This window comes from Zootoca vivipara, chromosome 12 (genome assembly GCF_963506605.1).
Source record: "Zootoca vivipara chromosome 12, rZooViv1.1, whole genome shotgun sequence".
In the NCBI taxonomy this organism is placed as follows: Eukaryota; Metazoa; Chordata; class Lepidosauria; order Squamata; family Lacertidae; genus Zootoca; species Zootoca vivipara.
In genome coordinates this window covers 16,416,285-16,443,298 of record NC_083287.1, presented here as the reverse complement: position 1 = coordinate 16,443,298, position 27,014 = coordinate 16,416,285, and the positions used below count along the sequence as shown (strand labels likewise).

At 42.6% G+C, this 27,014-nt stretch overlaps 1 protein-coding gene across 2 annotated transcripts in view; it reads left to right on the top strand.

Annotated features, from left to right (window-relative positions):
- The window catches only part of RBMS3 (RNA binding motif single stranded interacting protein 3), a 746,746-nt gene that overhangs the window by 85,922 nt on the left and 633,810 nt on the right, over positions 1-27,014 (top strand). Inside the window, exons 1-2 of one of the 2 annotated variants that reach the window (XM_035130057.2) lie at positions 14,869-15,247; positions 22,213-22,281. In XM_035130057.2, the coding sequence (XP_034985948.2) occupies positions 15,236-15,247; positions 22,213-22,281 (81 nt within the window). In that variant the 5' untranslated portion in view covers positions 14,869-15,235. Of the gene's footprint in view, positions 1-14,868; positions 15,248-22,212; positions 22,282-27,014 lie in introns of those variants that run through there. The other variant, XM_035130054.2, reaches the window with a different exon arrangement.

Genomic DNA, 27,014 nt, shown 5'->3' with positions numbered 1-27,014 from the left:
AATGTCTGGGGTGTTCTCATTTTCTTTAAATTTTTATCTAGTATCTCCTTGGCCTTGGAAACGAGAATAAGGGGTGATATGGAGTTTCTCCTCCTCCTCCCCTCACAGTCTCCCACGAGCTGCCAAATCTGCTTCAGAAGATTGTAGGGCCCTCTGGAGTAGACTGGAGGGAGAGGAAACACTGGAAGTCCCATTGCTCAAACAGATTATCATTCTGCAAGCAGGTGGGAATCATTATGGAAATCACTTGCTGTGTTTTAATTTTGTGCAAGTGAACATCGGAATAGGGATGGTCTGATGTTGTTCAGGTTCCAGGAGGATGCACCCAAAACAAAATTGTTTGCACCTCATTTGCCTTGTGCCAACAGTGCTCCCAATTACAATGAGATCAACTGTACTCATCATTTTCTAAATTAGCATATAGATATATAAGTTCGCTTATTCAAATCTGCGTCCTCATTTCCCCCTCTTTTGGGCCAAGGCAGAAGTAGCCACCCTATAGTCAACTGTAGCAAAGGCTGTTGCCGATGCTTTTCCTCCTCACTGATATTGGGGAAACCCAGCCTGATGGGTGGGGTATAAATAATAAATTATTATTATTGTGCTCATGACCCTTTTTTGTTTTAGAGAGGAGGGCATCCTACGACAGCAGCAAGACAAGGGATGGCCACTTAAGGCTGTCATACATCCGGATTTCCCCAGACATTACTGGGATTTCAAAGGCAGAATTGACGTCAAGGGGGAATTTCTGAAATATGGTGCTTTGTCCTGGATCTTAGGCCAAGTCAGTTGAAAAATCGTGAGGGGTTGTTTTTGTGTGTGTGTGTGTGTGTGTGTGTGTGTGTGTGTGTGTGTGTTTTTATGTAAAAAAAAGTTCGACAACTTTGGGGTCTTCCTAAAGAAAGCTCAACAGTTTTTGTGGTGTCCTGGTTTTTACTTTTTGAAATATGGCAACCCTCCTCCTTCATTCTCTCACACAAGCCCAGAGGGAGAGGGTGCTAATGATGGTAACACTCAGCACTGCACTGCTTTGCAGGATGCACCCCAAAGTAGAAATTCCCTCTCATAGTATTCTGTCAGTGCTAGTAGTCCACAACTTGGAGCCAATCTATTACTTATTTTTAAAATTACATTTATATACCATATTTATCTTCCAGGGATCTGAAGGTGGTGTATATATGGTTCTTCTCTTCCCCATTTTATCCTCACAATAAGCCTGTTAAGGCTAAGAAATTATAATTATAATTTTTTATTTGTATCCCGCCCTCCCCGGCCAAAGCCAGGCTCAGAGCGGCTAACAGCAGGTAAAAATAGCACAGTGTACATAAAATCACACAATTAATTAAAATGCATTCTAGAATCAATTCAGAAACAAATTAATGGCAACCATTGGGTTAGAGTTCTATGAAGATTACAGAAGGAGAGAGGGGGTCAGACTGTGCCCTGGCCAAAGGCCTGGCGGAACAGCTCCATCTTGCAGGCCCTGCGGAAAGATGTCAAGTTCCACAGGGCCCTAGTCTCTTGTGACAGCGTTCCACCAGATTGGGGCCATGGCTGAAAATGCCCTGGCTCTGGTCGAGGCCAGTCTAACCTCCCTGTGACCCGGGATCTCCAATATGTTTTTATTTGAAGACCGCAAGGTCCTCTGTGGGACATACCAGGAGAGGCGGTCCCATAGCTATGAGCAGGTAGATTTGATTTAAATCAAACTGATTTAAATCATGATTTAAATCACTAGTCAGTAAGGCTTGATTTAAATCATAGTTTTCTACATAAAGATTAATTCTCGCTGGTATGACTTTAATATGCAAGTAGATGAAGATTTTTAGAATAACAACTTTTCATATTAGTTTTTTATCCCCAGTTTAATAGGTTAATCATTCATATTTGGACAACTTTACTGTTGTACTTAGGAAGGAGAAAAATAATCATTACCTTAATAATAACAATTTAAATAGATTTATTCAACTGAAACAATAACATTACAGCATATGTTATTTGCTTAAACAAACATCCATGTTTGTTAACTAATTTGGCTAAACAAAAACAATTATATATATATATATATATATATATATATATATATATATATATATATATATAAACTTAGACTGTCAGCCCAGCCTACACATGAAAAACTTAAATACTGTCCACTCCAAACAATCAGAAAAATATTGTTTCTATTCTATTCACTGAACTTCTTGAAACTTAGCACTGAAGGGGTTGTTTCTGTATTCATAGGTTTGTAGAACAATAGGATTAAGGTCTTTTTCTCAACTCTGTTCATGTTATAACATTTTTGTTGTGAAGAAGAGGCATATGATCTCTGTTGAGTCAAATTCAGTTTTGAGAACTGCAAAAGTAAACCAAGCACCTGTGATAATATCTTGTAGGCAGAGAAACTGCCCAATAATCTTACAAAAACCTCTGGAAGAGCATGACATTGTGAATGGATTAATGGAATTTATTTACCCCCAAAATTAAACATAATTAAAAAACTAATCTTTATTTCATGATGGAATAACCTTTGGGTGGTAATATATTTTCCTCAAAAAGCATTTTATTTAAAAAAATCCAATTTAAATCAAAAAAATAGATTTAAATCAAAAAAATCCGATTTTTTTGATTTTTTTTTAAAAATCATTGATTTTTATCCACCCTGGCTATGAGGGTCCTAGGCCACAAAGGGCTTTAAAGCTGAAAAACAACACCTTAAACTTGATCCCACTGGGAGCCAGTGCAGCTGGTATAGCACTGGGTGAATGTGATCCCGTGGCAAGGACTCCGTAAGGAGTCTCACCGTGGCATTCTGCACCCACTGGAGTTTCTGGGTCAGGCTCAAGGGCAGCCCCACGTAGAGTGAGTTACAATAATCAAGCCTGGAGGTGACCGTCACGTGGCTCACAGTGGCTAGGTCAGGGCGAGAGAGGTAAGGAGCCAACTGCTTAGCTTGGCGGAGATGAAAAAATGCCGCCTTTGTTATAGCCGGCAATCTGCGCCTGCATAGAAAGGGATGTGTCGAATATTACACCCAAACTCTTAACGGACGGTGCTGGCACTAATTGCGCCCCCGCAAGAGGTGGGAGTTTCCCCTCCCATCCCATATTGTCCCGACCCAGCCAAAGGACCTCTGTCGTCGAAGGATTTAACTTCAACCGGCTCCCACGTAACCATCCAGCTACAGCTTCCAAACATCTGATCAGTGTGTCTGGAGCCAAGTCAGGATGGCCGTCCATCAACCAAAACTCCGGACAAGCTGGGCGAGGGGGCGCATAAAGATGTTGAAAAGCATCGGGGAGAGTATTGCGCCCTGCGGCACTCCACACACCACGGAATGGTGTAACGACAGTCCCCCCCCCCCAAGCACCACCCTCTGTCCCCGACCAGAGAGAAACGAGCGCAGCCATTGAAGGACTGTGCTCTGGATCCCCACGTCGGCGAGGCAGTGGTCCAGAAGTTCATGATTGACCATGTTGAAAGCTGTTGACAAGTCTAAAAGAATCAGCAGCCCCAACCCCTCCTTTTCTTTACACTTCCAACAAATAACTGGAACTTGTTCTATACATTTTGGATAACTTAGTAGGAGTCAGATACCACCAGTACATCATTTTCTTATAATTTTCTTTCAGCGTATAACATGCTGTGAATTTCAAATCTCTTCTCCATAGCCTCATCTGTCATTTGTAGGTTATGTCCTAAGTCCTTTGCCCAGTTTCCCATTCCCATCATTCCTGACCATTAGGCCATGTTGGCTGGGGTTGATGGGAGTTGCAGCCCAAAACATCTGGAAGGCATCAGGTTGGGGGGAAAGCTAATTTGCAGAGGTCAGATTTTGCTCAGCAAAATGATGTGCCCTTCAAGCCTTCTGTGTTAATGCAAAATGTAACCTAGTAGTTATCTGCAGATCTGATTTCACAGTGACTGTAAAAAGCTACTGTGTTGTGGGAAAACTGGATAGCGCTCAGATCCAACTTCTGTTGTCAGACACTGGCAAAGGGTGATGTTTTAAGGACATGCTTAGCTTTTTTTCAAGCATGACAAGACACATGGCCCACATCTTTCTGCTTGCTTACTTCTTGAGATAAAAACAAATTGAATGTTTTGTGTTCAGAACTAAGTTGAATCCTGTACTCTGCTGTGGTTCAGTTACTTCTACAGTATCCCAGGGAATTGATGAGGAGCAGAGGTCATTTCCTACATGTTCATCCTTTTTTTTAGGTAGGATTTGTTTCCAAGGAGCTGCATTGATATCTCCCTTTTAGTTGAACTGACCTGCTCCAAACTTTACTATCACTGTGTGTTTTCATCATGCTTTTCTGGGCTGAGACGCCAGTTCTTCAAGGAATGTTAGCAGTGTTTTGTTATCAAACTTGTTGAAAATTGCAAAGAAGTCAACGTTATAAAAGCACAATCATTTAACCCCCTAGCTGGTGGTCAATCTAATTTATTATCCCTCCTCCCTCCACTGATTTTAAAAAAAGAGGGAGGACTTTGAAAGTTAGATACCTACAGCCTGGAGTGGACGCTTAGAGAATAATCTGCCATAAATGAGAAAGTTCTTCTTCGCAAATGCTGGCAGCTAATACTCTGTATCCACAGATTTATTTCGCTTGTAATATATTAGCCTTTTCTCATACAGTTTTGACAAGGAGATTCCCATCACTACCACTGTAGTGCAGTGGCAAAGCGCCGGACTAGGACTGAGGATACCTGGGTTCTAATCCCAATGCATCCATGAAGTTTATGGGATCACCTTGAGGTAGTCATAAACACTCAGCCTAACCAACCTCACATGGTTGTTGCAAGGACACTACCGGGGGAAGGCCACTCTTGATGTAGTGGATAGAGTGTCAGACTTAAACTGAGCAGACCAGACACACACCCATTCATGAAACTTGATGATTGACCACAGGCTAGGAAATGGTGCTTGATATAATGTTGTTGTAAGGACAAATATGAGCAACGTTCAAAGCTCCCCTTGCTCTAGGCGCATTTTGTGACAGGGAATTTCATTAGCGCGAGCAGTTTCTGAGTTCTGGGTGCATTACTGAGCCCAAGATTTCAGATTAAAACTGCAGAGTGGAAGGAAAGGAGGACCCTTTTCTGCCTCCCTACTTCCAGCTACTCTTTGCAGACTGGAGAAGAGACCCGCTTAAGAATATTAGAGGGGTGGGCAGGGGAAGGACTAGACCATGTGAAAAATGAACATAATGTTTTAGCTGCAGTTCATCATTTTCAGCTTTGTATTCTTGTTATTAAAAAAGTGCTCCTAGACATTCTGTTGTTGCACCCATAACCTAGATGTAAGGTGCCATTTAGCACCCAGCTTTCATATCTCAGTTTCTAACACTGAAAATGGGAGAGATGGGAGGTCACATACTGTGCATGTTCTCCTGAGATCTTTGGAGGAAGGGTGATATAAAAACATAATAAATAGGGAGAGACCATCTGAGACCATAGCAGCATTGTTTTATTGTTACACGGTGCAGTGGGAAAACCTTTCGGGAGAAGCATGGGGTGAACACATTCTTTGTCGGATGGCAAACAAATAGCCAGATTAGTTTACTTTGCAAGGACTACTAAATGGAAAGTATTTGTTCAGATTTTAATACAGTACTTCTTTCCTAATCATTTAAACTAGTGCCCCTTTCATCTATTTTTGCTTGGTTAATGTCAACAGCAAACAACAGGTAGGTTTTGATAAAATGGCACATCTATCTGGGTGCGATGCTTGTATTATTTCAATGATGTGACTTTCACACACTGTACACAATCATAAAATGACTGGGATTACCACAACATCCCCTAAATATCCCCGTTAGAAGGGGAGGGAATTAAAAGCATATGCGCACTGCAGAACACCATCAAGTTTAATTTGCAGCCCCCCCCCCCTCTCCCAGAATCTGTCGTTTTGGAAAATCCATAACACAATCATGTTAACGTTGTGGGAGCAGTTTCACAATTTAAGCGCGTGTGAGACTCTAGGAGTAAAAATGTGGACACGCCTCTGTTTCTCTGCAGGGATAAATTACCATACTCAGGGATGCTGATAGGAAAAAAGCTAAGATGTCAGTGTTCATCTTTGTTTTAGACTGCAAACTGAATTACTGAAGGAGATAAAAGGGCTATATTTTAATTGTTAGGAAATCAAACCAACTGCAGCAGATTTTTGGGAGCTTGTCCCCAAGAAACATAAATCGAGCATTGTCTTGAAAGGTATATGATAGCAATAATGGGCTTCACTGGTAAATTACCAATATTTTTAATGCTCATCATATATTTGTGCGGCTTCTCTTTAAAGATTGTTCTCTTATATTTGAAACTGGACCATATAGTGAAGAAAATGACTTGCCCATTTATAACTATACTTTGCAATCTCTAACACCTTCCTTTACAAACAAAATATTTAGCACCCAATAGTAATGGCTAACTGATCACAATCTGATTTTTGTTTTTCACAGAGGTTTTCAAGCTTGATTCAGTTTCTATATGACTACTTAATATATACTGTTTGCTGCCCCTAAAACAAACATTCAGAATAGGTGACTTGTTTAAAAACCCAAGGTTAATGCCAGCGGAGGATTATAAATTCATGAAGGCAGGGAAAGACTTCAATTCAACAAAATCAGTATGTCTTTAATTCTAAGCGTATGCTTGTAACAGCTCTGCTCAGCACAGCATAAATACACTCCATTGCCACCCCATAAGACATGGATGGGGAACCTCTTGACAGTGGCATAGCGTGGGTTGCCAGTGCCCAGGGGTGCCGGGTGGTACTGGCGGAGGAAGAGGAGTGCGCGGGGAGTGCACCAACCCCGGCAGCACAATCTTGGTGGGGTGCCATCATGGCTGTCCCCCACCTGCGCTGGGCGCCACGCCCCCATAGGCGGTGTGCCACGTCCCTGCAGGCGGTGCACCATGCCCCCAGGATGCCTGCCAGCCCCGCCCCCACCTGTTCTCTGCCCCCCCAGTGCCGGAGCATTAAGCTCCGCCACTGCCAAGCGGGAGGGTGGGAAACAGACAGAATATGTACGCTCATACAACTGTGTAATGGTGGTCCGTGTCATCCAGGAGATTGTAGCCGCAGAGATAAGAAGAGAAGAGTCCATTGTCTGGAAAGGTCACTTCCTGGTTCACAGGAAGAAGCCATTTTCAACAGAGCCCAGTGACAGAAGTGTGCAGTTCTATTGAAGCAGCATGGGGTGCTGAATTTTTTTGCCCCTAATAATTTTGTTCCCGGGGCAGGCACCCCTGTGCCCTCTCCATGCTCTGCCACTGCTTCTTGCCCTCTAGATGATGCCAAACTACAAACTTCCATCATGTTGGCTGAGGCTGATGGGAGTTGGAGTCCAACCACATCCAGAGGACCACAGGCCCCCCCATCTTGCCATATTAAGTGGCTGCAAAACCTATGTACTTAAATTCTCTTGCTGGTTCAAGCATGAGCGATAATAAGTAAACTCCCCTATGATGAAGTTAGGTTAAGCCAGAGCGTTCCAACACAATCTCAGAGATAAAGTTGACAGTAAGAGCAACTGCTTACCAAATCAGTCTCCTATCAGTGCGGTGTGGTGTGGTGTAGTGGTTAAGAGCGGTAGAATCTGGGGAACCGGGTTCGTGTCTCCGCTCCTCCACATGCAGCTGCTGGGCGACCTTGGGCTAGTCACACTTCTCTGAAGTCTCTCATTCCCACCCACCTCACAGGGTGTCTGTTGTGGGGGAGGAGGGGAAAGAAGATTGTTAGCCGCTTTGAGACTCCTTCGGGTAGTGATCAACCGGGATATCAAATCAAAACAACTCCTCCTCCTCCTCCTCCTCCTCCTCCTCCTCCTCCTCCTCCTCCTCCTCTTCTTCTTCTTCTAAGTTCACTTTGGTAAGTGTTATCTGGAGGGCAGGTTCAGCATCCTTGGGCATTTGCTGGGATCCCAACAGATAGCCTGCTGGCACAGACTGCTTTCATTTTCTGCTACTGCCCCTGAGATAGCATTGCTCTGGGGCAGGCATCCCCACACTGCGGCCCTCCAGATGTTTTGGCCTACAACTCCCATGATCCCTAGCTAACAGGACCAGTGGTCAGGGATGATGGGAATTGTAGTCCAAAACATCTGGAGGGCCAAAGTTTGGGCATGCCTGCTTTGAGGCATCGTGGAACACTGAAATGGTAGGTAGCTCCCAGCCGCCACAACCAAGTAAGTTTAATGGGGCCCTCTTGATGTAGAAGGGGACCCGTCGTGCCTAGAGGCTTGTGATGAAACAACTAAGTAGGTTTACAAAATTTATACTGGCTTAGTTCAATCTAAGAATATGAATAGCTGATTGGGATGAATATTTTATGTTGTTTATGTCTGACTTTTCTTTTTAATGTACTAATATAACTTTACTGTTAAAAATAGATTTTTGAGGCAATACGATAACAAGTACAGGGGCAGACAACCGCTTCTGGCACAACAGCACACTGTGATGGAAACCAGAGCTCATGGAAATGCTACTTACCTTCCCGCCACAGTGGTACCTACTTACCTATTTGCCCTGGCATGCTTTCGAATTGCTAGGTTGGCAGAAGCTGGGACAGAGCAATAGGAGCTCACCCCATTACAGGGATTCAAACCACCAACCTTCTGATTGGCAAGCCCAAGAGGCTCAGTGGTTTAGACCACAGCACCACCCACGTCCCGTTTACCTCCTAGATAGTTCCACAGCTGCACAGGGATTTTATCCTGGACCATCCAGGTATTTGTTCAGCTAACTAGCCACTGCTACACTAAACTTGATATTAAGCCAACTCCTATATCTGAGATTAACCTACCTCATAGGGTTTGGATGTAAGAGTTTTTGCAAGCTGCCTCAAGGAACATGGGAGGGTGGTTTAGAAATATTTCAAGTAAAACAATGTATATAAGCTGGCCTGTACAAGTGAGCTCGAAAGGCAAACAAGATGGTGTGTGTAGGGGCTACACAGAGGTAAATGGCTCAACTGAGCAAAAAAACCAACATTTTCTATCTTCCTGTCATTGGTTTTCTTTCATACTCAGTGTCCCTAGCCTATTTCCATATGATTGGCATTTTATCAGAGATAATCTAAAAGCATGGTTGTGAATGACATGCCTTCCTTTTGATTAATTGTTTCATTCATATATTATTGTTTTTTGTACAGTTTGAGGCAGCCTAGATGGGGAGATAGCCCTGGGGTGCTCACTATTCTGAATCTTAATCAGTAGGGAATTGACAAAAGTGACAGAGCAGAAAGAGATTTGTACTTATCAGCTGAGACTCGCACTCCAAAATAATAATAATTTCTAAGCAGTGTCTGCAAAAGCTTATGCCTTAACACAGAGAAGTCACTGTAGTTAATTTTGGACCACAGAACTGATTAAAGCAGAAAATAAAACATTTAAAATATGTTTATTTCTCATTTGAACTTTTTTTAAAAATGGAAGTCCTAATTTAACAGATGTATGATTTCCCTCCAAAGTAAATTCATCTTTGATCCATTTCCATCCCACTGTTCCTAAACATCCCAATTGTGATAAGTGAGGGGAAATCTCAGTATTGTGTTTGGCCAGGTGGCGCTGTGGGTTAAACCACAGAGTCTAGGGCTTGCTGATCAGAAGGTCAGCGGTTCGAATCCCTGCAACGGGGTGAGCTCCTGTTGCTCAGTCCCAGCTCCTGCCCACCTAGCAGTTCAAAAGCACATCAAAGTGCAAGTAGATAAATAGGGACCGCTCCGGTGGGAAGGCAAACGGCGTTTCCGTGCGCTGCTCTGGTTCGCCAGAAGCAGCTTTGTCATGCTGGCCACATGACCCGGAAGCTGTCTGTGGACAAACGCTGGCTCCCTCGGCCTATAGAGCGAAATGAGCGCCGCAACCCCAGAGTCGGTCACGACTGGACCTGATGGTCAGGGGCCCCTTTACCTTTACCTTACAGTATTTAATCTTGGATTAGCTTCTCAGAGCTTTGTTGGTCTCCTTCTATCTAGCATAAACTTTACCTTGTAGTAGTTTTGTCTCATACCTGGTGCCAGGGAATAGCAGGAAATAGGAAAGAGTGACCAAAACAAAGGACACTGAAATGCTGTGGGCAAAATATGGAAGGAAGGACAGACACTACCAGTCCAAAATGGCTGGAGACTTCTCACTCTTTTTACAGCTTCTAACGTATCATACTCATATAACAACATGTGGAAAACCATGGGGGAAAGACACCACCAAGCCTCACTAAAAAATAATGTGCCAGTAACTGACATTAGGAAATTCGAGACTGGGGATACGCTTGGTTCATGTAAGAACACTATATTTTTATACAACTTGTATGAAAAGACTGGGCCTCCCTCTTCCTCCCATGTAAAACATGGGTGCTCGCTGACTGCAGGGGTGCTAATAGGGGGGCTGTAGGTGGTACATATCTGCCTTGCCCAGAATCCTCTGGACACTCGCCAGTAGGGGGAAAATAAGGGTAGAGCACAACTTTGCATTTGTCTATCCTTTTCTGTTTTTCTTTTTCTTTTTAAAAAAACCATTTCCTTCCCATTTGGAACAATAGGCAATGGACTACACCACTTCCTGGGGTGGGCATAGTTTTCTTCCAGGTTTGGGTGCATGTCAGGGGACGATTTTGGATCCACACTCTGCTCCTGCACACCCTTATTCTGCCCATGGACACCCTTCTTTTGTGCCCCTTGAACCAGCGTTTTGCATCTGGTCCCAACTAAAGTTCTAGCAAGCAAGCAAACAAGCAAGCAGAATCAGGAAGTTTGTATCAGAGATATAAATGCGCAATCCATCAGTTTCTTGTAGGCACTAATCCTTCACAGTACATACCAAGTCTTTCACCCTGCCCTGCCCCGCAAAAAGTGCTCCATTCATATTGGTGTAGGAAACACAATCTCTTACCTGGTGGTGTATATCGATCTGTTTTCATTTTAATGAATGGATTCGTGTCTGTACACTGTTCATGCAGCACACTACAGCGGTGAATGTTATACTGGATTGGAAGAACTGTAGACCTGAGTATAGCAGGGGTTGGGGGACCTGTGTTTCCTGCCCCCGCCCCCAGCATTGCTGGACTGCAACTTCCTTCATCTTGGACCACAGGCTATACTGGCTGGGATGGATGAGAGATGGAGTCCATCAAAATCTGGAGGGCTATGCACCTTTTACAATCCTGGAGTACATGGGGGAGGGAACTTACAGAAAACAATAACCCACAATTGACTAAAAATTGCTTTAGTTTTCTTTTTCAGATGAAGACATGATGTATATTCGCAAAAGAAAATTGCAGTGCTTATTCCAGCCTGATCACTAAAAAAAGGTCCAGACCATTCAAACAACATGTCCCTACTGTCCATTCTATTCTGTTGCAATTAAAATTTCTTTTCTATCATCTGATGTTGAAATGGGAAGTTATAGTCAGCTTGTTAAGATATTTTTGTCATTGAAATATGTGAATTATATACTAGACGTTGTAGCATCAAATTTACTTCATAGAGAAGCCTGTATTTAGCTTGACTTCTACCCCTGGTTCTGTTGTGATAAATAGATGTTGGCAATGCATGATAGATGTAAAGTGAATAATAATTAAATTGTCATTTTAGGGGTTTTTTTTTAGAAACAGCTGTAAAATCCCAGAATGACAATTTTGCTTCAAATAAATGAGGCTGATCATAGCTGTTACAAATTCAAATGTGATAAGAGCCAATTACTGAAAATTCACGTGATTGTTCAGGGCACTTAGATATATGACAGTTTAAGTAAACACTAGAGACTGAAACAAGTCCATTAATTGCAGCTCTGCATTTCCGCACATGGTTAGCTGTCCCACTAATATTCACGTAGAGTATTTGGAAGGGAAGTAACTTAACCAGGCATCCTTTAATATAGGTATGAGGAATCTGTGTCGTTTCAGCTATGGGGACTCCAACTCTCATCGGCCCCAGCCAGCATGGAATTATGGGAATTGTAATCAAAGAACAACTGGGGGTCAACACAGTTCCTACTCCCAGCTTTAATGCAACACTTATGTTTAATAATGCTTAACATTTGATTTCTACACACACACACACACACACACACACACACACACATTTATATCCTGCTTTCCCCCAGTACAGGACCCATGGCGGCTCACACCAAAAATCAAAAAGAGATACAGTTTAAAAAAAACCCCACCAATTGCTTTTTAATAAACATTTTTTAAAAGCAATTAAATAAGTCATCGTACTAAATAAGCAGCAATGAATCAGTCACTGTCTCTGTTGTCTTTTTGGCAGCTACTCTTCCAACAATCCTTTTAAAGTTGAGGTTTGTATTGTAATTGTTTTCAATATGTTTTCATTTATTTTTTGGCTTGTTGTTTACGCCCTGGACCCCTTTGGGAGGACAGGCGGGATAACAAGCAAGCAAACAAGCAAGCAAGCAAACAAACAAACAAAATGGTGTTCAAAGCACTTCACATTCATTATTGTCCTGCAATCCTTACAACAATCCCGCAATGAAAGTCAGTATTATTATTGCCCTTATTGCAGATGAGGACTGAGGTTCAGGGACAGTGGCTTGTCTAAGACCACCTAGGGAGCTAATGGCAGGGACAAGATTTGAACAGATTTGCCAGTAGAGATGCCAGAGAATTCCACCCCCCCAAACAACAACAACAAGAACAACAACAACAACAAGAACAACAACAACACAGAAAGGGGAACAGAAATTGCAGCTGTTTGCTTATTTGTCCATGTCTAGAACAGAAATCAATCAATGCCTTCTTTCCCAATTTGCATGGGTTTCCTTTGCATTGAAATGAATGGTGTGCAATGACGTAACAATCATGTAATGAAGTATGTGTTTAACTACATTTTGCCATTAGACTGAGTGAAAAAGAATTGGATAACTGTGGAAGAGAAAAAATGTTGAATTAAGGCCCTCTTTCGACACTGCCCTTTCAATCATTAAAATCACAGCATATTGATAATGAACATACAAAATCACTATGGCTGGGCCACTCTAATGGTATGGGAAAGAAGGGCAATCTAGGCTTTCCCCAATGTCTTCACTACTAATTCCCTTACAAACATACCCCATGACTGACACGGCTCTGAAATCTCTGATAGCCCAGTGGGCTGAGAGGGGTTCCTTTGGGCTCAAATATTTTTTTACGTGGAAATAAATCCAGTCCCCATTGAACAATTGAGTATAAATGTAGGTGTGATGGACACCTGAGCTAGACCAGACTTGGGTGATGCAGCGTCTCAGAATGCTGCAGCCGCTCTCTGATTGGCTACTCAGAATTCTGCCAGAGTGCTGGAGCTGCTCTCTGATTGGCTATCGAGACTTCTAGCTGGAGGTGGGGGTGGAGCCTGAACTTTGGGAGGGAAAATAAAAGGAGCAGTTTCTGAGAGAGGGTTCAGATAGTTGAAGGGAGTGAGTTGGTTCTGGTCTGTGTGCAACATCCACTCTGAGGAAAATACCTGAAGCTAGAGAAAGGAGTCTCTGAGCTTAGATTGGAAGACAGTGTTCAGTGTCATGGGAGAGTATTCAGACAGGAGTTAACTGAGAAGTTGAGTTTGAGCGGGAGAAGTAGAAGCTGTGAGGTTACAGTCTACTTAGGTCTCATTTCAGTCAGGAGCGGAGAGGTTTTTCAGAAAAGGAAGGCTTCCAAACCAGTTAAGAGGGGTGTGGGGACCCCCTGGTCTGTTATACTGCTAGAAGTACCTCAGGAGTGTGATTGTTAAAAGGTTGGGTAACTGATGGAAAGTAACCACCTTCGTTAGGAACCAAAGTATTAAGCTGTATAACACCTATGCAACAATCAAGTTAAGGAACTGAAGCAAAATAACTCCAAATGAGCTAAGCGTTTACCATCTAGTCTAGAAACCTGTAACATCTAACTGAAGCGTAAGCAACTGAAGCTTAAAAGAAGCTGTGCATTGACAACCTGATTTAGAAGCCTGTAACATCTACTATATTTAGTATAATTATGAATAACTGTTTCCTGAAAAAAAAATTCTCTCCTGACACAGCCTTTGTTTTATCAACTTCGCTCTGTAAAACAAACCTTTCTTATTTGTTCAGCTTCTGCCTGAGTCTCCCAAGTATCTAAATTTACCCTCACACAAAAACCAAAAGGTAATCCATGGTGGTGATTAAAGAGGATATACAGAAAAGGCGCATGGAAAATAAAATATGGGGCAGAATGGAAATTGATGCTGTCTTACGTTCTAATTAACCAGCATCTTAAGCCATCTCTGTTGTACACCAGCTTCCCCACTTTTTGTGTATAAATATAGATAACTACACACACATTACTGAATGCATTTATTTCCTACTTCAGCGGAGTTAACTGTTGTACAGTACAGTGGAATCTAGACTATTTAACAAAGTTTTCCCCAAATAATTGCTCTAAAGGACATTTAGAGCCTCTTGGCACCCTTTTCCCAAGTTTTGGCTGAAGAGGGCAGCCTTTCATCATATTTTTGGAACTACTGTAATCTGAAATGGTTACTGTGCATTGTGAATATTTTTTTGCACTTCACACTTTGTGCAGACTGGTGCGTTTTGCTGTTACTGTTGTAAAAACAGCAACAGATTACTCATCACAAAAATACTGTTTGATAGGAATTTTCTCCCTGAATCTAAAACGCAATAGTCATATGAAACAAACACATTTTTGTTTGCATATACACAGGGCAGGAACATGCTCTTGATTGCTACCAATCTCCCTCACTTTAATTTTTTTTTTAAAAAAAAAACTAAACTGCTCTGCAGTGTCCTTTCGGAAGGATTAGCCTAGTGCAGTGTCGCTACTGTCTATAGAGTTTTATGCCATGAGCCGCCTAGGGATTCTTCCTTGAAACTTTTCAAAGCACAAATCTGCGTCTTACGATACTTCTAGGACAAGACAAATGGCTACTCCACATTTGCAATTAGCATGATAGATTTAAGGGGCTCTTAGAAGAATTTACTGCTGAGATGCATTTCTGTTGTATTGCAGGGAGGGGTGCTTGGAAGAAGTAAGAATGATAGATTTTCACTGTTATTGCTGCTGCAGTCCCTACATTGCATCACTTCTCCTGCAGTGACAGACAAATTTGAATGCCTGTCTAACCTTTCCCCATGTCATGATTTAGATTCTTTGACGGGCGCTTTGGAGAGAATAAGAATGAGCTATAGAAGGAGTGAATGTTTCAGCAAAGGAATCCAGGACTTAAGTCCACCAAGGAGCTTCCATTCCTTTGAATGGCATCTGAATGAGAGGAAAGGTCAGCAGATTGTGCCCCAAAAATATTTGGCAGTAAAACAAAGTTTCCATTTCCAATGTATTTAATGTCTCAGTTTATACCCACAGGTTCCTTGGGTTGTTTATATAGTGTTAAAATTGCAAGAAAATAACAGAATGTGAGAGGTCTGTTGAAAATTGCAGCTACTAAGTGCACCTTGCATTTTTCCATTAGGGTGGTGTTGGGGTGGTCTGGTCTGTAAATGAGAAAATTATCAGTTGCTGGAAACCACAGGGGTGAAGGGTGCTCTTGTGTTCAAATCTTGCTTGCAGGCTTCTCATAGGCATCTGGTCAGGAACTGTGAGAACAGGATGTTGGACTAGATGTTAAACCTGATGTTAAAATTATTCCTGATTCCTGTAAAATGAAAGTTATCTTTGATATTACTGCCTACAATAGTACCTTTTCCTTTTAACCCCTCCTCAGTACTCTATATACAACAGATAAGTCTGAAATAGATGTGTACCAATGTATGCATGCTAAGCTTCTTCATACATTAAGCAGTTGGTCCCCTACCTTTATCAGTCTGACCTAGCCACAGTGATCCGTGCGATGGTCACCTCTAGGCTTGATTATTGTAACTCGCTCTGTGCAGGGCTGCCCTTGAAACTGACCCAGAAACTCCAGCGGGTGCAGAATGCCGCGGCAAGACTCCTTATCACATTCATCCAGTGCTTTACCAGCTGCACTGGCTCCCAGTGGAGTACAGGGTCAGGTTTAAGGTGCTGGTTTTGACCTTTAAAGCCTTATGCGGCTTAGGACCCACATACCTACGGGACCGCCTCTCCCGGTATGCCCCGCAGGGGACATTAAGTTCCACAAATAATAACATACTGTAGATCCTGAGTCACAAGGTGGTTAGACTGGCCTCGACCAGGACCAGGGCCTTCTCAATACTAGCCCCGACCTGGTAGGACGCTCTCTCTCAGGAGACTAGGGCCCAGCGGGAGTTATCCTCTTTTCGTAGGGCCTGCAAGACAGAGCTGTTCCACTTGGCCTTTGGACTGACTCAGTCTGACCATGGTGTTACCCTCCCCTAAGGCTTTATCCTATAGATATTTAAATGAGGTTGCACTTGTAGATTCCTAATTTTAAAATTGAATTTTAACATTGTATTTAATCTGCATTTTAATTGAATTGTTTCTTTTATGCTTGCTTTGATATTCTAGTTATTATTATTATTATTATTATTATTATTATTATTATTATTATTACATTGGTCAAATGCACAGTAGTATTTTTGGCAGCTGCGGCTGCTGAGCATGCCATGGTGGTGCAATGTGAACAGTGGTTTAAATTACACAGTGCTTGGCCTCATGTCTTGAGGACCACATCCACCACGTTCTGAGATAAGGATGCTGGGTACACTGGGTTACCACAGCAACCCCAGAGAGGTTGAGTATATGACTTGCTGAGTCATTCACTCTTCCATTGGTTCAGGAATGTAGAGATGGGTATAATAGTTTCTAGGGCATTGCTTTCATTAGGTCCTGTTGCATGTCCTGATGCCGTCCTGTTTGTTGTCAGGATCTGACTCTGAATCTGTGAGAGTCAGGGAAAGAGACTGTGAGTAGTAGTAGTAGTAGTAGCAGTAGTTGGTTTTTTTTACACAGCAGAGTTCGCAAGCACACTGATGGTGTTAGTAGTTCTCTCTGTACATATGTATCTTTACTTTAAAGACCAGAATAAAGGTCTATAGTAAATGGTAAAGGTAAAGGACCCCTGGACGGTTAAGTCCAGTCAAAGGAGACTATGGGGTTGCGGCGCTCATCTCCGCTTTCAGGCTGAGGGAGCTGGCATTTGTCCACAGACAGCTTTCCGGGTCATGTGGCCAGCAGGACTAAACCGCTTCTGGTGCAACGGGACACCGTGATGGAAACCAGAGCGCACGGAAATGTTGTTTACCTTCCCGCCGCAGTGGTACCTATTTATCTAGTTGCATTTTGACGTGCTTTCAAACTGCTAGGTTGGCAGAAGCTGGGACATAGCAATGGGACCTCACCTTGTCGTGGGGATGCGAACCATCGATCTTCCAATCAAAGCCAAGCGGATCTGTGGTTTAGACCACAGCGCCACCCATGTTCCCATGGTTTATAATAGATAGCTGTGATTAGCTTTGTCTTGAGTCTGGAGACAATAAACACCTTTTTTCGTTGAACTGCGGGGGAGGCGAGCTTTTCTGTTAACCAGGGACTCTGGAAGAAGCTGTTTGCTGGGAGCAGGAATTCTCTGAGGACTCTGTTGGGGTTCTTCATACTTTGATGATACATCACACTGGTTGAGGTATGGTGAACCACCAACTGACTTCTACAAGTCACCCTCAGGTGGCAAGGGGTGTGGCTAACCAGCATACCCTTTCAATGCATAGGAGAAGCAACTCAACCACATCCTATGTTGCTTGTTAGTGTGAGTTTCTTGAGCTTTAATTTTTAAGTGTTCTATTCCTTCCCTGGAGTCTCATGGAACTAAATCCATTCTATTATGATATAGAATCATAGAATCATAAAGTTGGAAGAGACCACAAGGGCCATCCAGTCCAACCCCCTGCCAAGCAGGAAACACCATCAAAGCATTCTTGACATATGCCTGTCAAGCCTCTGCTTAAAGACCTCCAAAGAAGGAGACTCCACCACACTCCTTGGTAGCAAATTCCACTGCCGAACAGCTCTTACTGTCAGGAAGTTCTTCCTAATGTTTAGGTGGAATCTTCTTTCTTGAAGTTTGAATCCATTGCTCCATGTCCGCTTCTCTGGAGCAGCAGAAAACAATCTTTCTCCCTCCTCCATATGACATCCTTTCATATATTTGAACATGGCTATCATATCACCCCTTAACCTTCTCTTCTCCAGGCTAAACATACTCAGCTCCCTAAGTCGTTCCTCATAAGGCATCATTTCCAGGCCTTTGACCATTTTGGTTGCCCTCTTCTGGACACGTTCAAGCTTGTCAGTATCCTTCTTGAACTGTGGTGCCCAGAACTGTACACAGTACTCCAGGTGAGGTCTGACCAGAGCAGAATACAGTGGTACTATTACTTCCCTAGATCTAGATGCTATACTCCTATTGATGCAGCACAGAATTGCATTGGCTTTTTTAGCTGCTGTTTGTTCTTGTTTGTTTGTTTCAAATATTGTTTGGGAACCAAAAGGAAGAACGCCACACAGCCTTTAAACAAAACCACAGATTAAGAAAGAAGGAAACTCACTGATCACAGTATAGAACAGATTAAAGGAAATTCACCAACTGTTGAGAAAGTTTGGGTGTTATCTCCTTACCAGGAAGTGAGCCCCGCTGAAGTTAGTGGGACCTACTTCTCAGTAGACATTGTATCAGATTGCACCATAAGTTAGGTAACCAAATCATAGTCAGAAAAAAATATGAACTTACTATTATTTGCATTTACCTGGATTCTACATATCCTCAAAATATTCAACAAGATTGTGCTTTGATGCTACCAATGTACTCTAAATAGGGGGGGGGGAATCAAAATATGAAGTGTTACTAGAAGAATTTTTTCAAAATGTGTTCTTTTGGGAGTAGGTTACTTGAATTCTCTATCCTTTGTTCCTGCTTTTCTGGAAGTTACATTTTTTTTCTATATACTGCAGTATTTTCTTAAAACAATCTCTGAAGGAATCTACTTTTTCCCCAACCATCCAGCTCACTGTTTAAACATTCTTTTGTATTCTGATGGTTTCATTAGTAAGGAGCTGTCTGGAGCTTTTTAAATTTTTATCTTTTTAATTAAAGTAATTTGGATTAAAGGGAGGCAGTTGCCATATTAATACAGCAGTATTTTACACTAATAGTGGCTTCAAGGCCTTTAGTGCTTATAAAAGACAGTATATAATGGAGACTTAGTATAAAATGGAATGAAGCGTATGAGTGCCTTTTTAAATATCAGGAAAAATAGCAACAAGAAAACAGGTTATTACAAGTGGATTAATGTGACTGCTTTCCGAACTACATTGCTGCTCTTTGCAGTGTCGACTGAACAGCTCTAGTCCCCTCACAGAATTCCCAGAGTTCCCTGGGAAGAAGGATTGATTGTTAAACCACTCTGGAAATTGTAGCTGTGTTGAGGGAACAGGAGTTCCCTAACAACTTTCAGCGCCAGGAAGCCATGATTGTTTGAAGTGGTATCATATCATAGTGGTTTAAATGGATGGTGCAAATATGGCCCCAATAAAAGGGCCTCAGAGCAAAGATTTTTCTCCCCCTACTTCATACGTGTTTCAGTCGATGTGTAATGAGACTTCAGAAGCATCTCTGTATCTGGGCGATACTTTGGTTTTATTCCTGAATGGCTGTGGGGTAGCCAGTTTATCTGGAAATAAGGTAATCTAGTAAGCAAGTTATTCACCTGCTTCCTGGTTACAGATGGGGGAGAAACTCAATTCAGTTCACATTTAAAGGCAGACCTACCCAATTCACGTTTCATAACAGTATGTGAACCAAAACAGTACGTGAACACAGCAGTCCTTTGAGATTTTGCAGCGCAGTTTTTTAGCCAAGTAATGTGTATACAAATGCACATATTAGGGTAAAGTGTGCATAAACATGCAAATGTTGGCATTAAATTGGGTGAATAGCTTTACAAAAATGTCTATCCGGTATTTGTATAAATACTGGTGAGTTTTCATGAGGAGTTTTTAAATTAATAAAAATTATTGCAAACTCATGTGGAAATGTGGAGAACAAAATTTAAGATTGGGAAAAAAGGAGAAATGGAGGACTGAAATTGACCGATTCAGCCATCCCTATTTCATGTTGTGGTGTTGGTAGAATTTTCTATTCCTTTAATAACATTGCTCCCACTTACTGGGACTTTCATTCCCTCCTCCAGCATACCAGGCACCTCTTGGTGTTCATTGAAAGCAGGCTATAGTGTCATCTTCCAAATATCTATGGCTTGATCTGACTCTTAGTGGAGTCACTTGTGTTTTGATCATCTATAAAAGGTACAGAACATGTAGATTCAGTGAAGTGGTCTATTCCTGTCCTACCTGTTTCCCCCACACCAACAGACCTATCTTCAGAATGCACTGCAAGCAAGGGAATAATGCAAAATCAAAACTAGTGTCTCTGATAAATGGAAGACAAAATTTTGGTTATAGGAGGATAGCACTTGACTAGGCAAAAGTGCTGCTTCCATATTGTTGAGGCCCACGGGTTACCCCTCTTTTCACAAGCACTTTGACAATATTGCCTTGATCTACTGTGTGCTGTGATCCAATAACTGTAGATTTATACTGGCCTAGAACAGTGGTGAAACTAAAGAAATCTATGAAAGCTTTTAAAAAATTTCTTTACAGAGTTGTTATTGTACTTCACCAGATCTTAACCTATTACAGCATTTGTAAGAATGGATTCCAAATATCATTGAATTTTTCCATGGCAAGTCTGCGTTTATATGCAAGTTGTTCATATGTTGCGTGTTTTTATAAGTCTTCAATCGTAGAAGGGAGCCGTGTTTTTATTTTTCCAATTCACCAGTATCAGTCTTTTTGCTGTGGTAAGGGCGCGGAGATCTATGGAAATCTATGAAAGCTTAATTATATCGAGCATAAGCCTGGACACTGAGATCCAGCTCCAAGGGCCTTCTGGTGGTTCCCTCACTGCCAGAAGTGAAGTGGCTGAGGGGCTTCTCAGGAAAGGTTCCCACCCTGTGGAATGCCCTGCCATCAGATATCCAAGAGTTAAACAATTATATTACTTTTCATAGACATGCTGTATTGGGAAGTTTTTAATGTCTGATGTTCCTTTATGTCTTTTTATATTCTGTTGGAAGCCGCCCAGAGTTGCTGGGGCAGCCCATTCAGATGGGGAGGCTGTAAGAAAGCATTGTTGTACAGTAGTAGTAGTAGTAGTAGTAGTAATAATAATAATAATAATACCGTGTTTCCCCCTTTTTAAGACGGAGTCATAATATAAGCCATGGCAGGATTTTAAAGCCTTTGTAAAATATAAGACATACCCCGAAAATAAGCCATGCCTGCAGGGTCGGCGCCCAGCAGCGCTGGGCATGGGAGAGAGGAGACTGAGCAGCCACTGTGGCATTGCGCTGCCAGAGACTCGCAGCCACTGAGGAGCTTGCGGCGCCGGGGCTTGCAGGCGGCTCTCGCCTTGCCGCCCTTTCTCCTGCTCCCGGGGGAGACGTGGCTTCTATTCCCCATTGCCAAGGAAACAGCCCGGGGGAGAGAGGCCAGAGCTGAGGCGCCCCCCGCCCGCGGATCCCACGTGCCGCCGAAAACGGCAATGCTTAGGGCCCCCCACTCCTCGCCCGAAGTGGAGTAAGGCCCCCCGAGCGGTCCAGGGCTTGCTTCCGAATGCGCAGGGACAGGACTGCGCTGTTAAACTCTTTGCAAACTCCTTGCCCAAAAGAAAGCTGTCCTGCAGAGTGCCGGATCGAGGAGCCGGTCTGCAGAGTCAGCGCCCAGCAGCGCGGCGCTGGATTGAGGAGGCGGTGCTTCGTGCGGAGCTGCTGGGCGCCGACCCGGCAGGCCGCTTCCTCGATCCGGCGCTCCGCGCGGCGCTGCTGGGCTTACTCCAGTCTCTCCCCCGGGCTGTTTCCTTGGCAATGGGGAATAGAAGCCACGTCTCCCCCGGGAGCAGGAGAAAGGGCGGAAAGGCGAGAGCCGCCCGCAAGCCCCGGCGCCGCAAGCTCCTCAGTGGCTGCGAGTCTCTGGCAGCGCGATGCCGCAGTGGCTGCTCAGTCTCCTGCTCTCTCCAGTGTCCAGCACCGGCGCAGCTGGGCACCGACCCTGCAGGCTGCCTCCGGAACCCAGCAGCAGCAACGCTGGCTGCCGTAATTACAGTTAAAAAAAAATTAAAAAGACACCCCCCCGAAAATAAGCCATAGGCTTATTTTCTTGGGTAAAATAAATATAAGACGGTGTCTTAAAATGTGGGAAACACGGTAATAATAATTTTCCTTTTTTTTCTAGAAGTCCACAGCCAACAAGACTTCAGGTGGTCCCTCGTATAGCAGATGGTCAAGTTCACAGCCACATCAGGTAATATTCCTTTATACTGCTTTGTAATCATGCTTTATGTCAAAAAACAATCTGTCTGTTTAATGTTATTCATGGTTGAGGCCTTTTGTGTATCCTCTTCATCTGCCAATCACGATCAATAAAATTCAAGTGGTGTTTGTGGGCCACAAAACATGAGGTACTTTGAATGGCTGGTTGTGGCTGCAAGCTGTTTGTGTGCCATCACACGAATTCCTCCATGCCATCACAAACACCCGTACTCATTTGGACTGTGAAAAGACTAGTTTGGACTAGTTTCCACTACTGCCTCCCCGTGTGCTTCCTGAAAACTGGATCATCATGCTGGAAAAGAGCTAATTGCCTCAACTCATCTGAAGTTAGTCATGGCTATGTAACACTGAATCAATGGGAAATGTTTGTTGCAGATTATTTACATTCCATTCATTTCAAGCTCTGGTGTTAACCTGGAAGAAAATCACTGTGATTACTGTCAGCCACAGAGAGCCAAAGCACTGTATAAAGCAATTCTGCAGAGTCAGGGTATACTGTACCAGGGTCAACCTGATACGTTTTATTACAAAAAGTTGGGGGACTTTTTAAGGCACCTTAGAATTAGCAACCTGGCGCATTCAATGCAGAATCTACTGGAATCTATAGAACACAATTTTATAAAAAGGACTCTACTGTGCTTTCCCGTTGGAATTAGTTTTATATGCTGAAATTGTCAGTAGATTCCTACTGATCTGCTTAAGGCAAAGATGTAATTGAATATTGTTCTTTCCTTGTACACATGTAGCACGCTCTCGCCTGTTGATAGCAAATACGCTCAAAAATTAAAAGATGCACCTTTAACATGCCCAATTGAATCCACTTTAGAGTGCATTGTTAATCCTCGGTTGCTTTTCCTGGGAGAAAAAGATAAGCGTATATTCAAGATTATTGTTTTGGAGCTTTAAAATCCTGTTAGCAGTTGAACAGGGTCGAAAGATTAACTAGCAGGAATGTTGTTTGAAAGTAAATCTGAAGTCATTCTGCATGTATTGGAAAAGCTTTGTCCTATTTTATTAAAACATGCCTGTGGTACTGTGTTCTCCACCTCCAATATTATACCACCTGCATTATAATCTTTCTCCTCTGTTTTGTCCTTTGTTTTATAATCTCCTTTCCCTTTTCATCTCTTTATTGTAAACCTTTATCATTAGTGTTTTGGTTCTAATAAGCCTATAGACTTGCCTGGTGGATATTAAAATGCCAGTACCACCAATGGAGAGAAAAAAGAAAGTGTTACTGCTATGTAAAGAAATCCCAAAGCACAATTTTCTTTTTATGCTAGGGCTCAGCAAAACATTTATATTAGATCATAGATTGTATTCCATGTGGTCCTCTAAGGGTCTTTGTTGTTTACTTACACATTTAGAAAATAGTTTTCCAAGAACAAACAAGATTATGGCGCCAATTCATATTGTCTGCATTTTCTTTGCCTCACGCTGGGAACTCAATGAAGCCTCTTCCATATACATCTTTAAAAGAATCCATAGAAAATTGAATTGAACTACACAAGTGTGACCTTTGGTGCATCTAAGGAATGTTAAAAGTTAAATTGACTTCCTCTGACTTTATACTAACCTTTCTTTCATGTTTCCTAAATTCATGTTGGAGTAAAAGTGGGGATTGAGGTTGGCTTAGGCCTCTATGGGCCAAGAGAAACTAGCTATTTATTTTATGTGGTTCACATGAATTGCAGTACAGTTGTCAACACATACATAATTAGTCCCACTGAGTAAACAAACAAACAAAATCTCAAGCCAACAGAGGCTAGACTGGGGGTGATTCCCCCTCCTCAATGATTTATTTGTGTGGATCATAATATAGCTGGAAGAGTCCAAAGTTAATTTGACCCAAGTGCTAGATCAGACGTATACTTACCCCAAACTCCAATGAAAAGTGTGTTCTGGGCAGAGCTGATGGGTATTGATGATGATGAGCCTGACAGACGCCCATAAGCTTCGTCACCTATTTTCTTGTGTGAATGGATTTTTCAGAAACACTGACATATGAACAATCAAATAAGATAATTCTGAAGGATTCAGACTTCAGTCTTACGCAAGCTTACTCAAGAGTAAGCCAATTAAAGCACAGCTGAAACTTCTAACTAAATATACACAGGGTTTATTTTTATCTTGCAAGTAGTAGTAAAAGGTAAAGGTAAAGGGACCCCTGACCATTAGGTCCAGTTGTGACCGACTCTGGGGTTAAGGCGCTCATCTCGTGTTATTAGCCGAGGGAGCCGGCGTACAGCTTCCAGGTCATGTGGCCAGCATGACAAAGCCACTTCTGGCGAACCAGAGCAGCACACGGAAACGCCATTTACCTTGCTGCTGTAGCAGTACCTATTTATCTACTTGCACTTTGACGTGCTTTCGAACTGCTAGGTTGGCAGGAGCTGGGACCGAGCAACGGGAGCTCACCCCGTCGCAGGGATTCGAACCGCTGACCTTTTGATCGGCAAGCCCTAGGCTCAGTGGTTTAACCCACAGTGCCACCTGCGTCCCTGTGCAAGTAGTAGTAGTATTAGTAATAATAATAATCATAATAATAATAGTTTCATTTGTTCACCATTTACTTTTAAAATTTCTCATGGCAGCTTACAGTAAAAGAGAAACCATTCAAATACAGACGTTTCATAAAACATTGAACGCTCAGTATGTAACATGGGTAATACTGGCCACTTTCATTTGAAGGCAATATCCGGCAAATGGGTCAGTAGGATTCACGAAGTGAGGATTTCTCCATCTCATGCTGAAAATGTGTACTGCCTCTGTTCCAAGCAGTCAGAGGATTTGTTGAACAGAGCAACTCTACAGTTCAGGCCAGACCTAAAATCTCTATTAGCATGCTATCAATCCACTTTCACCTGTGCTATTATCCTTTCAACTGCTACCTTGGGTTTGCTATCAGATTCCTGTGAGTAAGGCTAGCGGTGTGGATTGCCCCGAGGCAATACCCGGCTAGCATCTTAAGAGTTGATAAAAGAGTGTTGATAGCTTGTGATGTTCCAATGATGTGTCTCTGTGGGAGCTAAGAAGGCTAGATGGTCAGAAGAGATGATTCAGCCCGATTCTCCCCTCTAGCTGGGGTGGGGAGAGCAAGGTGTCTGCATAGGAAGAGACAAGGCAGAGAGAGTGCAGTTTGAACAAGGCTGAGAAAGAGAAAGGCATGGTCTCTGTGAGAATCTTATTTATTTATTCTTGTGTATTTAATACATTTCTAAGCTGCCTTTTAAGAATAAAATTATCCCCAGGGTGGTTTCACAGGGTGCTGCCTCCAAGAGTAGCTGGTGTAGCTCCCTTATTGTAATGTTAAAGTTTGTCTTCAACCTACACGCAACCTGCATAAATTTAAATAAATTAGAGCTGAGCTGAATTGCTCAGAATAAATTTTCTGATATATCTTCGAGTTTCTTTCTTTCTTTTTAAGCTTTTCCTGAACTGTTTTGAGAATTTCAGTCCTCCCTTGAGAACATTTGTTTCAAATTCAAAACCCATTTGTTTTGTGCACAACTGAGGATCCACTCACAAGTAGGGGGTATCAGCAGATATTCAGGAACTCCTAGGTTTGCAGAAGTACATATCAATATTTAGGGAGAGGGGGATATTGGGGGGAACCCTCTCAAATCAGCCTAGTGAGGACTAAGTTGCCGAGAGGCAATTGATTGCTGACTGTTGAAGGCACATCTGTGTTGGGAGGAGAATGGGAAATGGGGGTGGGGGGACAGGGGGGCAATGGCATGGGGTATCCTATAAATGAGCAGGTTTCTAGCCAGACAGCCATGAGCAAGAGCACTCCACCTGCAATGTTTAATTGCAGGCTACATTTCTAGAGTGTAATGTCCACTTGGACCATAGTGGGCATATGCAACTATTGCAGAACCGGATTGCTTCCTAAACAACCGTTGAACTGAATCAACTTCTGTATATGGTATATTTTGGGCCCATTGGAATTATAGAATTGGAAGGGACCACAAGGGTCAACTAGTCAAACCCCCTGCAAAGTGGGAATCTTTTGCCCAATGTGGGGCTTGAACCCATGACCCTGAGATTAGGAGTCTCATGCTCTACCAACTGAGCTTTGCCCCAGATTGAATGGTTCTGTAGCACCATGTGTTCCTGAAGTTAAACCTGTATGCAGTTGATGAGCCCTTGGATTGCAGAGCAGTGTATATATATATATGTTTTTATAGGTGGTTAGCAGCATGATTACTCACCAATTGTGTTTTTCTTCCTTCCGGGCAATTTACACGCTAGTCATGTACATTGTCATTAATGATCCCACATTTACTTTCCTGATTTTCCGCAGTAGTATGAAAACTGTTGATCAATACTACAAATACGTTATTAGTGTTCATTGATTAAAAACACACACAAAAAACCCTGAATATAAATTTATCTGACTTTACAGCACAGCTCTATGCAACGTGTTTACTCAGAAGTAAGTCCCAGTACGTTCTGTAGTGCTTACTCCTACGTAGGGTTGCTTAGATTAGATTTGTGGGCTTCGGTTCCCAAATGTTGAATGCAATGAATGAATAAATCATGTGACAAGTGAAGTGGGCTGAGGTAACAAAGCAGATTTATCTTCAGTAAGAGGCAGCAAACAATTTTAATAGCTGTGTAGAGCTACAAAAGAGGAAGGGATAATGCAGCTATCGGGAAACATGAGGATTTCATTTGAGCTCCACTTCCTCGATGCTGCTG